A 17,806-nucleotide genomic window follows, 5' to 3' on the forward strand; every position below is an offset into this window, starting at 1 on the left:
CAAACACTTTTAAAAGCACCAATCATCACAGGTGCTCACTCCACAGATTCCTAGGCCCAACACACCGAGACTGGCGCATCCCAAGTCTCCGACGAGGGTATGAGAGCTTCCAATCGGGGTTGAAAAGATCCCAGATGATGGCTGTACTAAGCACTTGGGAGAGTACACTATAAGGAGAAACAGCATGGCTCAGTGGAACGAGCACGGGCTTTGGAGTCAGAGGTCATGGGTTGGAATCCAGGCTCTGCCACTTGTCAGCTGTGTGACTGTGGGCAAGTCACTTCACTTCTCTGTGCCTCAGTTACCTCATCTGTAAAATGGGGATTAAGACTGTGAGCCCCACGTGGTACAACCTGATTTCCATGTGTCTACCCCAGCGCTTAGAACAGTGCTTTCCACATAGTAAGCGCTTAACAAATACCAACATCATTATTATTATTATTATTAACAGAGGTGGCAGACACATTCCCTTCCCACAAAGAGCTTACAGACAAGAGATAGAGGGAACTTTGGGATGATTAACTCTCTAGGAAGACATTTGGCGGCGATATTTTCCAAAGACAGTCCAGCGGGGATACGACTGGCAGAGACGAGGGAGCGTAGGTAGCCCCGTACAAGCCTACTAGGTCTTTGAAGCCTCTTCCCTCCCAGTCCTCTAAAATTCCGGCCCCGCTTTTACCTCTGACACTCAAAATGAAAAGTTGGCCCCTCTTCATTAGACTGTAAACACCGGGAGGGCAGGGATCTTATTCACCAACTCTATTGTATTTCTCTTAAATGCTTAGTACAGTGCTCTCTGCCCAAAAGACTGTAAGTTTCTCAAGGCCAGGAACCACATCCACCACTCTCCAGGGTGGCTTAGTGGAAAGAGCCCAGGCTGGGGAATCAGAGGTCGTGGGTTCTAATCCCGGCCCCGCCACTGATCAGCCGTGTGACTTTGGGCAAGTCACTTGACTGCTCTGTGCTTCGGTTACCTCATATGGAAAATGGGGATGAAGACTGTGAACCCCACGTGGAACAACCTGATAACCTCGTATCTACCTCAGCGCTTAGAACAGTGCTCGGCACTTAATAAGCGCTTAACAGATGCCATAATTATTAGTATTATGTACTTTCCCAAGCGCTTAGTCTCTGCACCTAGGTGCTCTGCACCTAGTAGACTGTGAGCCCCTCAAGGGTAGGGCCACTGTCTTCCAACTCTACTATATTGTACTCTCCCAACTACTTAGTTCAATAATAATAATAATAATGTTGGTATTTGTTAAGCGCTTACTATGTGCAGAGCACTGTTCTAAGCGCTGGGGTAGATACAGGGTAATCAGGTTGTCCCACGTGAGGCTTACAGTTAATCCCCGTTTTACCGATGAGGTAACTGAAGCACAGAGAAGTTAAGTGACTTGCCCACAGTGACACAGCTGACAAGGGGCAGAGCCGGGATGCTCTGAACACAGTAAGTGCTCAATGAATATTTGATTGATACTTGTTGAAATAATTGACTGATGATCCCAAAGCGCCTAAAATCGGTCTCTACAGTCTGCCTACATTGTGCAGCGCTGTAATACACTAATGAGCTCTCTGGTGGTCTCAAATAGTGTTCCTCCCAAAGTGCTTAATCTTAGCAGGTAATTGCTGGGCTTTTTGCATTTTTCTCCAATCAATCGATAACATTTATTCATTCATTCACTCTTTCGATTGTATTCGCTGAGCTCTTACTGTGGGCAAAGTACTGTACTAAGCACCTGGGCGAGTCCAATAGAAAACAATAAACAGACACATTCCCTGCCCACGACCAGCACTTAATAGTGTTTAGAGCGCTGTACTAAGCACTTGGGAGAGTAATAATAATAATAATAATTATGATGTTATGTGTTAAGTGCTTACTATAATAATAATGTTGGTATTTGTTAGGCGCTTACTATGTGCAGAGCACTGTTCTAAGCGCTGGGGTAGACACAGGGGAATCAGGTTGTCCCACGTGGGGCTCACAGTCTTAATCCCCATTTTACAGATGAGGGAACTGAGGAACGGAGAAGTTACGTGACTTGCCCGGGGTCACCCAGCAGACAAGTGGCAGAGCCGGGATTCGAACCCATGACGTCGGACTCCAAAGCCCGTGCTCTTTCCACTGAGCCACGCTGCTTCCAAGCACTGTTCACAGAGTCGGTAGATACATTCCCTTCCGACAACAAGCTTCATACAGACCACTGTACTAAGCACTTGGGAGAGTCCAATATAAAACAATAAGCAGCCACATTCCCTGCCCACGACCAGCACTTAACCGTGTGTAGAGCGCTGTACTAAGCACTTGGGAGAGTAATAATAATAATAATAATAATGATGGTATGTGTTAAGCGCTTACTATGTGCCAAGCACTGTTCACAGAGCCGGTAGATACATTCCCTTCCCACAACAAGCTTCGTGCAGACCACTGTACTAAGCACTTGGGAGAGTCCAATATAAAACAATAAGCAGCCACATTCCCTGCCCACGACCAGCACTTACTGCGTGCAGTGCACTGTACTAAGCGCTTGGGAGAGTACACCATAACAGAGTCAGTAGATACATTCCCTTCCCACAACAAGCTTCGTGCAGACCACTGTACTAAGCACCTGGGAGAGTCCAATATAAAACAATAAACAGACACATTCCCTGCTCACAACCAGCACTTAACCGCGTGTAGAGCACTGTACTAAGCACTTGGGAGAGTAATAATAATAATGCTGGCATTTGTTAAACGCTTACTTTGTTCTAAGCACTGTTCACAGAGTCGGTAGATACATTCCCTTCCCGCAACCAGCTTCCAGAATAGAGGGAGCTTGGAACTTCGGAACGATTAACTCTCTGTGAATACATTTGGCGGTGATATTTTCCAAAAATAGTCCAGCAGGGACACGCCTGGCAGAGACGAGGGAGCGTAGGTAGCCCCGTACAAGCCACCGACACTGTAATCAGTTCCTTCGCACTAGGTTCCCATTCCCGAAATCTCAGGCCCAGAACTCGACGGGAGACTCCAAAGGTTAAGGAGAGAGAACTGTAACCATATTATCTAAATCGGAAACATTTTCATAGGAACTTTGGAAGGGAAAAGAGTTTGAAAAGCTCAGTAAGAATCCTCCACAGGGGGCTTTCGATTCATGTGCTTCCCTTTCAAAAACGGCAAAGAACTCTTGAGGCTAAAATGATGCTCCAGCCCAAAGACCTTGATTTTTTTTGAAGCTGTGGAGATCTTACCCCCGTCAGAAACCTGGCTGATTTGAAGATTTCCACCAGGGGTAATAAAGCATTCCCCAACACGGCTTAAAATGTGGCATTTCCCCTCCCACTTTAGACCGTGAGTCCTAGGTGGGACAAGACAGGGTCTGTGCTCCACTAGACTATCTTTTTATTTACCCTAGTACTTGGAACAATGATCGACACAGAGTAAGCATTTAACAAATACCAGTGGAAAGAGTCCCGGCTTGGGAGCCAGAGGTCATGGGTTCTAATCCCGGCCCCGCCACTTGCCTGCTGGGTGACCTCGGGCAAGTCACTTCACTTCTCTGCGCCTCAGTTTCCTCATCTGTAAAATGGGGATTAAGACTGTGAGCTCCATGTGGGGCCACCTGAGTACCTCGTATCCCCCCGTCCCCCAGCGCTGAGAACAGTGCTTGGCACATAGTGAGCGCTTAACAAACACCATCGTTATCCTTGTTCTTAGTAAGTTCTGGGTGTCTGAGTTTTCCCGGTGCGTTTGAGTGCCTGTTTACTTGTGATGCCTGTCTACTTGTTTTGTTTTGTTGTCTCTTCCCCCCCTTCTAGGCTGTGACCCCGTCGTTGGGCAGGGATTGTCTCTATCTGTTGCCGAATAGTACTTTCCAAGCGCTTAATACAGTGCTCTGCACATAGTCAGCGCTCAATAAATAATAATAATGATGGCATTTGTTACGCACTTACTATGTGCCAAGCACTGCTCTAAGCGCTGAAAATAAGCACTTACTATGTGCCAAGTGACGTTCTAAACGCCGGGATAGATACAAGGTGATCAGGTTGTTCCAAGTGGGGCTCCCAGTCTTCATCCCCCTTTTGCAGATGAGGTCACTGAGGCCCGGAGAAGTGAAGCGATTTGCCCAAAGTCACCCAGCTGCCCCGTGGCAGAGTGGGGATCAGAACTCACGACCTCATTGTCCATTCGAAGCGCTTAGTAGAGTGTTCTGCATATACTAAGTGCTCAATAAATACAATTGAATGACTGAATGAATGAAAGTGGCAGAGTGGAGATTAGAACTCACGATCTCATCGTCCATTTCCAGCGATGAGTAGAGTGCTCTGCACATAGTAAGCGCTCAATAAATACGACTGAATGAATGAATGAATGAATGAAAGTGGCAGAATGGGGATTCTTCACTCACTCAATCGTATTTATTAAGCGCTTACTATGTGCAGAGCACTTTACTCAGCACTGGGAGTGGAAAATTCAGCAATAGAGACAATTCCTAGAACTCACGACCTCATTGTCCATTCCCATTGCTGAGTAGAGTGCCGTGCACATAGTAAGTGCTCAATAAATATAATTGAACAAATGAATGCGTGAGAGTGGAGGCGTGGGGATTCGAAGTCATGACCTCATTATCCATTCCCAGCGCTTAGTACGGTGCTCTGCACATAGTAAGCGCTCAATAAAGACGATTGAATGAATGAAAGTGGCAGAGCGGGGATTGGAACTCACGACCTCATTGTCCATTCCAAGCGCTGAGTAGAGCTGTGCACATAGTAAGGGCTCAATCAATACGATTGACTGAATGAATGAATGAATGAGCGTGGCGGAATGGGGATTATTCATTAATTCAAGCCTATTTATTGAGCGCTTACTATGTGCAGAACACTCTACTAAGCGCTTGGAATGGACAATTCGGCAACAGATAGAGACAATCCCTAGAATTTATGACCTCGTTGTCCATTCCAAGAGCGTGCACATAGAGCTCAGTCAAGACGACTGAAGGAACGAATGACCCCTGACTCTGAAGAATGGCATTTGTTAAGCGCTTACTATGTGCCAAGCGCTGTTCTAAGCGCTGGGGTGGGGGGATACAAGGTCATCGCCTCACTGTCCATTCCAAGCGCTTGCACGTAGTAAGCGTTCAATCAAGACGACTGAAGGAATGAATGACCCCTGACTCTGAATAATGGCATTTGTTGAGCACTTACTATGTGCCGAGCAGTGTTCTAAGCACTGGGATAGATGCAAGGTCATCAGCTTATCCCACTTGGGGCTCACAGTTTTCATCCCCATTTTATTCATTCATTCGTATTTATCGAGTGCTTAATAATAACGTTGGTATTTGTTTAGCGCTTACTATGTGCCGAGCACTGTTCTAAGCGCTGGGGTAGTCACAAGGGAATCAGGTTGTCCCACGTGGGGCTCACAGTCTTAATCCCCATTTTACAGATGAGGTAACTGAGGCACCGAGAAGTGAAGTGACTTGCCCAAAGTCTCACAGCTGACAAGTGGCCGAGCTGGGATTCAAACCCATGACCTCTGACTCCAAAGCCCGTGCTCTTTCCACTGAGCCACGCTGCTTCTACACGGTGTGCAGAGCACTGGACTAAGCACTTGGAATGTACAATTCGGCAACGGGCAGAGACAATCCCTGCCCAATGACGGGCTCATTTCCCAGATGAGGTCACTGAGGCCCAGAGGAGTGAAGTGACCGGCCCAAAGTCACACAGCTGAGGAGGGGCAGGCGCGGGATAAGAACCCATGACCTCTGACTCCCGAGCCCGGGCTCTTGCCACTAAGCCCCGCTGCTTCACTCGAGGGCGAGTGAAGGAATGAGCGGGAGGTCCTGGGGGGAGTGGGTGGGTTTGGAGGTGGGCAGGGCGGACAGTGGGTGTTGTCGGAGCGGTGGTTCATTCATTCGTTCAATCGTATTTATTGAGCGCTTACTATGTGCAGAGCACTGAACTAAGCACTTGGAATGTACAATTTGGCAACAGAGAGAGAGACCATCCCTGCCCAACGACGGGCTCACAGTCTAAACGGGTCATTCATTCATTCAATCGTATTTATTGAGCGCTTACTAGGTGCAGAGCACTGGACTGAACCGTTGGAACGGACAAGTCGGCAACAGAGAGAGACCACCCCTGCCCAATTACGGGCTCACGGTCTAAACGGGTCATTCATTCATTCGATCGCATTTATTGAGCGCCAACTGTAAGAAGAGCACTGGACTAAGCGCTTGGAACGGACGATTCGGCAACAGATAGAGACCGTCCCTGCCCAATGACGAGCTCACGGTCTAATCGGACTGATCTAATCTAGGCTAATCTAAAGTCCCGGTGGTGAGGGAACACGTCTACCAACTCTGTTGTACTCTACTCTCCTAAAGTGCTTACTACAGTTCTCTGCGTACAGTAAGCGCTCTCATAATATCCCGACTGGATTATCGTGTCAGTCTTCTCTCTGATCTCCCTTCCTCCCGTCTCTCCCCGCTCCAGTCTATTCTTCATTCCACTACCCGGCTCATCTTCCCGCGGAAACGCTCTGGGCCTGTCACTCCCCTCCTTAAAAACCTCCAGCGGTTGCCTATCGACCTCCGCACGAAACAAAAACTCCTCACTCTTGGCTTCAAGACCGTTTAGACCGTGAGCCCATCGTTGGGCCGGGATGGTCTCTCTCTCTCTGTTGCCGAATCGTCCCTTCCAAGTGCTTCGTCCAGTGCTCTGCACAGAGTAGGCGCTCAATAAATAGGGAAGCAGCGTGGCTCAGTGGAAAGAGCACGGTCATGGGTTCGAATCCCTGCTCTGCCACGTGTCAGCCGTGTGACTGTGGGCCAGTGACTTCTCTGGGCCTCAGTGACCTCATCCGTCAAATGGGGATGAAGACTGGGAGCCTCACGTGGGACAACCTGATTATCCTGTATCTCCCCCAGCGCTTAGACCCGTGCTCGGTACATAGTAAGCGCTTAAGAAATAGAGAAGCAGCGGGGCTCAGTGGAAAGAGCCCCGGCTTGGGAGTCCGAGGTCGTGGGTTCGAATTCCGGCTCTGCCACTTGTCAGGTGTGTGACTGTGGACCGGTCACTTCTCTGGGCCTCAGTGACCTCATCTGTTGAATGGGGATGAAGACCGGGAGCCCCACGTGGGACCACCTGATGACCCTGGATCTCCCTCGGCGCTTGGAACGGTGCTCTGCACCTAGTAAGCTCTTAAGAAATACCATTATTATTATTGGCTGTGTCTCCGTTCCCTCCTCTGTCGAATGGGGATGAAGACTGGGAGCCCCACGTGGGACCACCTGATGACCCTGGGTCTAGGAAGTGCTCTGCACCTAGTAAGCTCTTAAATACCATTATTATCGGTTGCGTCTCAGTTGCCTCCTCTGTCGAGCGGGGACGAAGCCCGGGAGCCCCACGTGGGACCACCTGATGACCCCGGGTCTCCCCCAGCGCTCAGAACGGTGCTCGGCACGGTGTCAGCGCTTAACGGATCCCCGCGGTGTCATTGAATGGGAGCGGACGTCGACGGCCCCCGACCCGTCGACGGCCCCCGACCCGTCGACGGCCCCGACCCGTCGACGGCCCCCGACCCGTCGACGGCCCCGGACCCGTCGACGGCCCCCGACCCGTCGACGGCCCCGGACCCGTCGACGGCCCCCGACCCGTCGACGGCCCCGGACCCGTCGACGGCCCCCGACCCGTCGACGGCCCCCGACCCGTCGACGGCCCCCGACCTGTCGATGCTGATGAGGCAGAGGGTGAGGATGGAGGCGGTGCAGCAGGTGACGTCCAGGGCGATGAAGACGTTGCAGAAGAGGCGCCCGAAGACCCAGCGGCCGCCGATGAGGTCGGTGACGCTGACGAAGGGCATGACGGCCACGGCCACCGACAGGTCGGCCAGGGCCAGGGACACGATGAGGTAGTTGGCCGGCTGGCGGAGCTTCTTCACGCAGCACACGGCGGCCACCACCAGCCCGTTGCCCGCCACCGTCAGCAGCGGCAGCAGCGTCAGCACGGCCCCCACCGCCGCCCGCTCGGCCGGCCCGTGCGGCTCCGTGCCCCAGCCGCAGCGGGACGCGTTGCCCCCGCCGGGACCCGCCGAGCTCGGGACCCCCGGAGGCGGCCGCGCCGGCCGCGGGGACCGGGAGGCCGACGGCATCCCCGTCCCCGCCCCCGCCCAGCCCGCGGGCGCCTGCAGGAGCAGGAGCAGCGGCAGGAGCAGGGGCGGGGGCGGGGGCGGGAGGGGCAGCGACCCCAGGCTGCAGCCCACGCTGACCCTTCCCCCCGCCGCCCGCGGACACCCCGCACGGAGGGGCAACACCCTCCCTGGCGCCCCCTCGCGGCAGGGCACTTCGCTCGGGAGCGCCCCCTCCCGGCAGCGCACTTCGCCCGGGAGCGCCCCCTCGCGGCAGCGCACTTCGCCCGGTAGCGCCCCCTCCTGGTAGCGCCCCCTCCTGGCAGCGCCCCCTCCCGGCAGGGCGCTTCGCCCGGTAGCGCCCCCTCGCGGCAGCCCCCCGCCTTCCCCGACAGGGCACCCCGCTCGGTAGCGCCCCCTCGCGGCAGGGCACACCACGCAGTAGCGCCCCCCGCCCGACTGGGAACGCCCTCCCGGCAGCGCCCCCTCCTGGCAGATCACACCGGGCAGCAGAGGGGCCCCCCCCCCGCCCCCTCCCGACAGGGCACCCCGCTCGGTAGCGCCCCCTCCCGGCAGGGAACACCACGCAGCTGGGCCCCCCCCCCTAACGACAGGGCAGCCCGCTCGGTAGCGCCCCCTCCCGGTAGGTCGCACCACGCAGCAGCGCCCCCCCGCCCGGCAGGGCACTCCCTCCCGGCAGCGCCCCCTCCTGGCAGATCACACCACGCAGCAGCACCCTCCCCCGACAGGGCGACTTCGCTCGGGGGCGCCCCCTGCCGGCAGGGCACACCACGCAGCAGCGCCCCCCGTCCAGCGGGGCACCCTTCCCCTCGCGGTTAGCGCCCCCTCCCGGCAGGGCACCCCGCGCGGCGGCACCTCCCACCACACGCACTAGGGCCCCCCGCCCGGAAGCGCCCCCTCGCGGCAGGGCACGCCACGCGGCAGCGCCCCCCGCCCAGCGGGCCCCCCCCCCCCGTCCGGTAGCGCCCCCTCCCGGCAGGGCACCCCGCGCAGCCGCGCCTCCCAGCACACCCGGCAAGAGTCCCGGGTCGGTAGCGCCCCCGCCCGGCAGGGCAGCCCGCAGAGCAGCGGCGCCCCCTCCCGGCAGGGCAGCCCGCAGAGCAGCGGCGCCCCCTCCCGGCAGGGCGGCCCCCGCGGCGGCGCCCCGTCTCCCCGACCCCCGCGGGCAGCGGGGACCCCGGTCCGGGCAGCGGCCCGCAGGCGGCCGGACGAGCCCCGGGCGGGCCGTGCTCCCGGGGCTCGGGGGCGGGGGGCCCGGGGGTGCGGGCGGCCCCCGCCCGGGCTCCGTGCGGGCCGGGGTGCGGGGCGACGAGCGGGGCGACGAGCGGGGCGCCCGCAGCCTCGGCCGCCTGGAGCCGGAGAGCGCGCCCGCCTCCCTGCTCCCCTCTCTCCTCCTCTCCCTTCCCCTCCCTTCCCCTCCCCTGCTCTGCTCCGCTCTACCCCGCCTCTCCTCCTCTCCTCCCCTTCTCTCCTGGGCTCCCCGAGGCCGGCGGGGGGGACCCCCTTCTCCAGCCCGGGGCGGGGGGGGGGGGCTCTCCTCCTTCCCCCGGAGTTTCTTCCCTTCCCCACCGATCCGACAGTCGCTCCTCCTGCCCCCATCCCAGGGGCTCCCCCTCTCCCCACCTCTCCTTTCCGGGGGCGGGGGGGGGGTCTCTCCATTTCTCCGAGCGGGGGATTGGGGGGGGGGGCGGGGGGGGTCTTCGTCCTCCCCCAACCTGGGGTCTTCCCGGCGTCCCAGCCCGGGGGCTTCCTATTTCCCTCGGCCCCAACCCGGGGGGTCTTTCCCCCTCTGCCAGCCCGGGGGCTTCCCCCTCACTGTCCCAGCCCGGGGGGTCTTTTGCCCCTCCCTTCCTGCCCCCTGCCGCCCCCCCCCCACACACACACTGAGCCACCCTGCCAGCCCCTGTCCCGCCCCCGCAACGTCCGGCCGGGGCCGGTCACTCACCGGCCAGCGGAGCGGGGTCCCGCCCGGCCCCGCTGCCCCTTAGGTTGCGCTTGGGTCGGGCCTCCCTCCACCCTGCCGAGTCTTCCCCGCTCTGGCCTCCGCGGGGTTTCCCGCCTGCCCGGACCGTCCCCCCCGCCCCCGACCCCTCCAGCGGCCAGCGGCCCCCACCCCCCGCAGTGCTCCCCTACACGGCCCCTACACTGCCCCCGCGCTGCCCCTATACTGTCCCTGCACTGCCCCCGCGCTGCCCCTACCTCTCCCTGCGCTGCCCCTACACTGTCCCCACGCTGCCCCTATACTGCCCCCCGCGCTGCCCCTACACTGCCCTCGTGCTGCCCCTATACTGCCCCCCGCGCTGCCCCTATACTGCCCCCCGCGCTGCCCCTACACTGCCCTCGTGCTGCCCCTATACTGCCCCCCGCGCTGCCCCTATACTGCCCCCTGCGCTGCCCTTATACTGTCCCCGCGCTGCCCCTATACTGCCCCCCGCGCTGCCCCTACACTGCCCCCGCTCTGCTCCAACACTACCCCAGCGCTGCTCCTAGAGATGTCCCCCCCCCCCCGCAAATTCTATCTTTCTACTCCCGCACTTTGAACACTTTGAGCCTTCAGGCTTCTGCTCCCTCTCTGATTCACTCGCTTTTCTAGAGTTTTTAATCAAACCGGGCGAAGCCCCTTCCAGAGATCCTCAGAAGTCCCTTTCCAATCCGCTTTCTTTTCCTTTCTTTTCTTTTTTCTTTTCTTTCTTTTTTCTGTGTGTGTGCGCGTGTACGTGTGTGGGCATGGCAGAACTTTACAGAACAGAGTATCCCTGGCAGCTCCTCTGGGGACAGAGGAACAGAGGAGGGTTAAAGGAAAAGTAAATCACATTCCCTTAGTTCGTTGTTTCTTTACGAGACTTTTTCCTGTGCGTCCCTCTCGCGGCGCTCCCTTTCATACTGCAGCTTTGCCTCGCGTACACGTTTCTTATTCATTCGATTGTGTTTATAAGCCCTTACTTTGTGCGGAGCACTGTACTGAGCGGTTGAGAAAGCACAATACAACGACAGTGACATTCCCTGCCCACAACGCGCTCACAGTCTCCTCTTTCCCGGCTACGCCGTAAACCTCCCTCCTGTCTAAAACCGACGCAGGACGTAGAAAGGGCACTTCTATGCAAATAATCCTCTTTCTATTATACATTTCTTTTTTCCCAAGTTGCCTCATCTAGGGACGGCGCAATTTTAGGCCTCTAAATTTAAATTTCCAAGAAGTTTGCTCCTCTGACCACCTCCTATATTTCCTTGGGAATAAGAGGGTCTCTCCCGTCAAGGCATCTTCTTGTGACCTAGGCGTCATCGCCGTCAATAAAAGCATGGCTAAAATGTTTCACTGTGTCTTCCTGGGACCCGGACACCCATTCCTCTCCCCGATCACTGAGACCGCAATTCCCGGGATTTCAGGGGAGATGCCGGATTAGCTCAGCCACCCCCACGCTTCAGCCCGGGGGGAGCATGATGTAGAGTTGGTTGCCGGGTCACTGGGGAATGATCTGGGTTCCCTGGAATCCCGGGCAGGAAGAGGCTTCCCCATCCCGTGGAAGGACTGCCTGGGAGAACTGGAGTGATTGAGTTGTCGGGACAAAGAGGGAGCGGGGTCTTGAAGTGATTGACTTTCTTATGTGCTAGAACAGTGCTCGGCACATAGTCAGCGCTTAACAAATACCATCATTATTATTATAATGGATTCACTGGCTGTTTCTTTTCCCTCTCACGATAAATTAAATGGTATCACTGCAGTGGGGCCACTTGGTGGGAATAGTAACAGTAATAATAATAATAGTAGTAGTATTGCTCGAGAAACAGCTTGGCCTAGTGGATAGAGCACCTGCCTGGGAGTCAAAAGGACATGGGTTCTAATCCTGGCTCTGCCACGTGTCTGCTGGGTGACCTTCGGTAGGTCGCTTGACTTCTTTGTGCCTCGGGTACCGCATCTTGAAAAATGGGGATTAAGACCGTGAGCCCTGTGTGGGACGGGGACTGGGTCCAACTTTATTAACATATCTACCTCAGTAAGATCCTCATCCTTAGTAAGTGGCCTGACACATAGTAATCGCTTCATAAACGCTTTAAGAAAAATTCAGTGTATGCGGTGGGCCGTGCACTGTGCTAATAATAATGTTGGTATTTGTTAAGCGCTTACTATGTGCAGAGCACTGTTCTAAGTGCTGGGGTAGATACAGGGTAACCAGGTTGTCCCACGTGAGCCTCACAGTCTTAATCCCTATTTTACAGATGGGGTAACTGAGGCACAGAGAAGTTAAATGACTTGCCTACAGTCACACAGCTGACAAGTGGCGGAGCTGGAATTCGAACCCATGACCTCTGACTCCCAAGCCCATGATCTTTCCACTGAACCACGCTGCTTTCCTAAACCTTACTGCATGCGTCACCTCCAAGAGACTTTTCCCAAGCTCTCTTTTCCTCTTCTTCCACTCCCTTCTGTGTCACCCTGACTGGCTCCCTTTATTCATCTCCCTCCCTCCCAGCCCCGTTCTGGTAGTGGGTCCTTAGAGTTTTCTTGGTAAAAATAAGGAAGTGGTTTCCCTTTGCCTTCTTCCACGTAATAAACTTGAGTCTCTGCCCTGGACTCTCTCCCATGCTGCCGCTGCCCAGCACAGGTGAGTTTTGATTTGTAGCAGATTTGTAGCCACTGGCCAAGCTAGGAATGGAATAGGCAGACCTCTGCTCGACTCTCCCTCCAGGAGCCGAGACTAATAGAGGTTTGATCCTGAGAGGGGACAGCACTTGTGCATAGTCATTCATTCAATAGTATTTATTGAGCACTTACTATGTTCAGAGCACTGTACTAAGCGCTTGGAATGGACAAATCGGCAACAGATACAGTCCCTGTCCCTTGACGGGCTTACAGTCTAATCGGGGGAGACGGACAGACGAGAACAATAGCAATAAATAGAATCGAGGGGATGAACATCTCATTACAACAGTAGCAATAAATAGAATCAAGGTGATGTACGTCTCATTAACAAAATAAATAGGGTAATGAAAATATATACAATTGAGCGAACGAGCACAGTGCTGAGGGGAGGGGAAGGGAGAGGGGGAGGAGCAGAGGGAAAGGGGGGAAAAGAGGGCTTAGCAGAGGGGAGGTGGGGGGCGGGGGTTGAGGGGCAGCAGAGGGAGCAGAGGGGAAAGGGGAAGCTCAGTCTGGGAAGGCCTCTTGGAGGAGGTGAGCTTTAAGTAGGGTTTTGAAGAGGGGAAGAGAATTAGTTTGGCGGAGGTGAGGAGGGAGGGCGTTCCAGGACCGCAGGAGGACGTGGGCCAGGGTTCAACGGCGGGATAGGCGAGAACGGGGGACGGCGAGGAGGTGGGCGGCGGAGGAGCGGAGCGTGCGGGGTGGGCAGGAGAAAGAGAGAAAGGAGGAGAGGTACGAAGGGGCAAGGTGACGGAGAGCCTTGAAGCCCAGAGTGAGAAGTTTTTGTTTCGTGAGGAGATTGATAGGCAACCACTGGAGTTTTTTAAGGAGGGGAGTGACATGCCCAGGGCGTTTCTGCAGGAAGATGAGCCGGGCAGCGGAATGAAGAATAGACTGGAGCGGGGAGAGACAGGAGGAAGGGAGATCAGAGAGAAGCATATAGCTGTAATTATAGCAGTAATTTATTTATATTAATGTTTGTTTCCCCCGCTAGACTGTAAACTCGTTGTGGGTAGGGAATGTGTCTGTTAGATTGTTATATTGTACTCTCCCAAGCACTTAGTACAGTGCTCTGCACATAGTAAGTGCTCCATAAAAATGATTGATTGACTGACTGACTCCAGAGATGGGAATTTGATATGTGGTTCCTGACCCTGATGGAGCTCACAGTCTAAGAGCATAAACTGAGAGAAGCAACTGGAGACACACAGCAGCCTCTAGACTTTAAACTCTCCATGGGCAGGGATTGTGTCGACCAACTCTGTTACAGTGTGCTCTCCCAAATGCTTAGTACAGTGCTCCGCACACAAGAAGCGCTCAATAAATACGATTGATTAAAACACAACAGAGACAAAGACAGAGACAGAAAAACAAAATCAGCACGGATCTCCTGCTAGAGGAACAAAATATCAAAGGATCGAAGACCCAGTGTGTAACCCTAGCAGTGACAGATCCTCTCTGCTTCCCATGCAAGACAGAATCCCAGCGTTAGTTAAGAGAGTGGTTGAGTCCTGAACTATTTCTCCTGCCCTTAAAATCCAAAGATCTGATCGTGCTTAGCCTTGAGGGCTGAGCCCTCATCTCACCTGGAGCAACCACAGCACTTGTGATGCTTGGTGCTGTGATAGATATTAAACCAAGTGTGTTAAATCAACTATTCTATCAAAGCTCTTTACTGAACACTTTCTGTGTGCAGAGCACTGTACTAAGAGAAGAATTCGATAGAACTGATATGATCCCTGACACAAAGAGTTTAAGATTTAGCGGCAATCAGTGCTTCATTAAGGAGTTAGTTAATTTAATGTAAATCATCGATGGTGCTGCAGGGTTGCAGTGGGGTGAATATCAAAGTGCACAAGGAGTACAGACCCAAGAGCGTAGGCCACTCAAAAGGAAGGTGATGCAGTAGGGGAAGTGAGGCCTTAGTCAGGGAAGGCCTCCTGTAAGAGATATGATTTTAGTAAGGCTTTGAAGATGGGGAGAATGGTGATCTTTTGGTTGTGAATGGCGAGGGAGTTCCAGGCCAGAGGTCAGCAGTGAGAAAGATGAGATCGAGGTAGACTGAGTAGGTTGGCATTAGAGGAGTGAAGTATGTGGGATGGATTTCTTTTTAAGGCATTGGGTTAAGCACTCGCTACATGCCAGGCAGTGTACTAACCACTGCGGTAGATACAAGCTAATCAGATTGGACCCAATCCGTGCCCCACATGGGGCTCACAGTCTTAATCCTGATTTTATAGGTGAGGTAACTAATAATAATAATAATGTTGGTATTTGTTAAGTGCTTACTATGTGCCGGGCACTGTTCTAAGCGTTGGGGTAGATACAAGGTTATCAGGTTGCTCCACGTGAGGCTCACAGTCTTAATCCCCATTTTACAGATGAGGTAACTGAGGCACCGAGAAGTTGTGACTTGCCCCAAATCACACAGCTGACAGGTGGCGGGGCCGAGATTAGAACCCATGACCCCTCCCTCCTAAGCCTGTGCTCTTTCCACTGAGCTACGCTGCTTCAGGGAAGTTAAGTGACTCGCCCCAAGTCATACAGCTGACAAGTGGCAGAGCCAGGATTAGAACCCACATCCTTCTGACTCCCAGGCCTGGCTCTCTAAGACTTGGAAGTTACCAATCAGTCAATCAGTGGTCTTTATTGAGCTCTTACCGGGTGGAAGTACACTTTACTAAGCTCTTGGAAGAGTGCAGTACAACAGAGCTGATAGACATGTCCCCTACCCACAAGGAACTTACAGTCTAGAGGGGGAGACAGACATTAATATGAATAAATACTTTATGGCTGTATACAGAAATGCTGTGGGGCTGAGGGTTGGGTGAATACTAAATGCCCAAAGGGCATGGAGCCAAATGCATAGACGGATGTAGAGGGGAGAGGGAGTCTGGGAAAAGAGGGCTCGATCGGAGCAGGCCTCTTGGAGGAGATGTGATGTCAATAAGGCTCTGAAGAATTGTAGTATTTGTTAAGCGCTTATTAGGTGCTAGGCACTGTAGGAAGCACTGGGGTAGATACAAGCTAATCAGGTTGAAGATTCATTCATTCAGTTGTATTTATTGTGCACTTAAGTGTGCAGGGCACTGTGCTAAGTGCTTGGGAAAGGACAGTACAACAATAAACAGTGACATTCCCTGACCACAATGAGCTCACAGTCATTCATTCATTCATTCAATAGTATGGCTCAGTGGAAAGAGCACGGGCTTTGGAGTCAGAGGTCATGGGTTCGAATGCCGGCTCGGCCACTTGTCAGCTGTGTGACTTTGGGCAAGTCACTTCACTTCTCGGTGCCTCAGTTACCTCATCTGTAAAATGGGGATTAAGACTGAGAGCCCCACGTGGGACAACCTGATTCCCCTGTGTCTACCCCAGCACTTAGAACAGTGCTCGGCACATAGTAAGTGCTTAACAAGTACCAACATTATTATTATTATTATTTATTGAGCGCTTACTATGTGCAGAGCGCTGTGCTAAGCGCTTGGAATGTACAATTCGGCAACAGATAGAGACGATCCCTGCCCATTGACGGGCTTACAGTCTGATCGGGGGAGACGGACAGACAGAAACAATAGCAATAAATAGAATCAAGGGGATGTACATCTCTTTAACAAAATAAATAGGGTAATAAAAATATATACAAATGAGCAGACGAGCACAGTGCTGAGGGGAGGGGAAGGGAGAGTGGGAGGAGCAGAGGGAAAGGGGGAGAAAAGGGGGCTTAGCTGAGGGGAGGTGAAGGGGGGGCAGAGAGGCAGCAGAGGGAAAAGCAGCATGGCTCAGTGGAAAGAGCACAGGCTTTGGAGTCAGAGGTCATGAGTTCGAATCCCACTCTGCCACTTGTCAGCTGTGTGACGGTGGGCAAGTCACTTCACTTCTCTGTGCCTCAGTTACCTCATCTGGAAAATGGGGATGAAGACTCTGAGCCCCACGTGAGACAACCTGATTCCCCTGTGTCTACTTCAGTGCTTAGAACAGTGCTCGGCACATAGTAAGCGCTTAACGAATACCAACATTATTATTATTGTTATTAAAAGGGGAAGCTCAGTCTGGGAAGGCCTCTTGGAGGAGGTGTGCTTTCAATAAAGCTTTGAAGTGGGGGAGAGTGGTTGTCTGTTGTAATAGAGGAGGAAGGGCGTTCCGGGCCAGAGGCAAGACGTGGGTTATGGGGGTCTTGTGACAAGACAGGCAAGATCAAGACACAGTGAGAAGGTTAGCACTTGAGGAGCAAAATGTGTGGACAGTGTTGTAGAAAGAGCAGTGAGGTGAGGTAGAAGGGGAAAAGGTGATAGAGTGCTTTATAGCCAGTGGTGAGGAGTTTTTGTTCATTCATTCATTCGTATTTATTGAGCGCTTACTATGTGCGGAGCACTGTACTGAGTGTTTGGAATGTACAATTCGGCAACAGAGACAATCCCTGCCCAACAAGGGGCTCACAGTCTAAATGGGGGAGACAGACAACAAAACAAAACAAGTAGTCAGGCATCAATACCATCAAGATAAATGGAATAATAGATATATACACATCATTAATAAAATAGAGTAATAAATAATATATACAAATATGCACAAGTGCTGTGGGAGGGGAAGGGGGAAGAGCAGAGGGAGGGAGTAGGGGGAATGGGGAGGGGAGGAGGGGCAGATGGAAAGAGAGGGCTTAGTCTGGGAAGGCCTCCTGGAGGAGGTGAGCTCTCAGTAGGGCTTTGAAGAGGGGAAGAGAGTTAGTTTGGCGGATGCGAGGAGGGAGGGCATTCCAGGTCAGTGGTAGGACGTGGGCCAGGGGTCGACGGCGAGACAGGTGAGAACGAGGGACCGTGAGGAGGTGAGCGGCCGAGGAGCGGAGCGTATGGGGTGGGCTGTAGAAGGAGAGAAGGGAGGTGAGGTAGGAGGGGGCCAGGTGATGGACAGCTTTGAAGCTAATGGTGAGGAGTCTTTGCCTCATGCGAAGGTTGATAGGCAACCACTGGAGGTTTTTGAGAAGGGGAGTGACATGCCCTGTCACTGTTCAAGAGGTGGATGGGCAACCACTGGAGGTT

The 17,806-nt window shown here is 53.8% G+C and overlaps 1 protein-coding gene across 1 annotated transcript in view; it reads right to left on the reverse strand.

Annotated features, from left to right (window-relative positions):
- HTR7 (5-hydroxytryptamine receptor 7) overlaps nucleotides 1-11,047 on the reverse strand; it is a 73,714-nt gene extending 62,667 nt beyond the window's left edge. Inside the window, exons 1-4 of the mRNA XM_029059883.1 lie at nucleotides 10,968-11,047; nucleotides 8,762-9,477; nucleotides 8,294-8,490; nucleotides 7,707-8,164 (exon numbers count right to left, since the gene is read on the reverse strand). Coding sequence (XP_028915716.1) covers nucleotides 7,707-8,164; nucleotides 8,294-8,490; nucleotides 8,762-9,477; nucleotides 10,968-11,047 — 1,451 coding nt within the window. The remainder of the gene's footprint in view (nucleotides 1-7,706; nucleotides 8,165-8,293; nucleotides 8,491-8,761; nucleotides 9,478-10,967) is intronic.
- Nucleotides 11,048-17,806: the final 6,759 nt, after the last annotated feature.

This window comes from Ornithorhynchus anatinus, chromosome 3, assembly GCF_004115215.2.
Source record: "Ornithorhynchus anatinus isolate Pmale09 chromosome 3, mOrnAna1.pri.v4, whole genome shotgun sequence".
NCBI lineage: Eukaryota > Metazoa > Chordata > Mammalia > Monotremata > Ornithorhynchidae > Ornithorhynchus > Ornithorhynchus anatinus.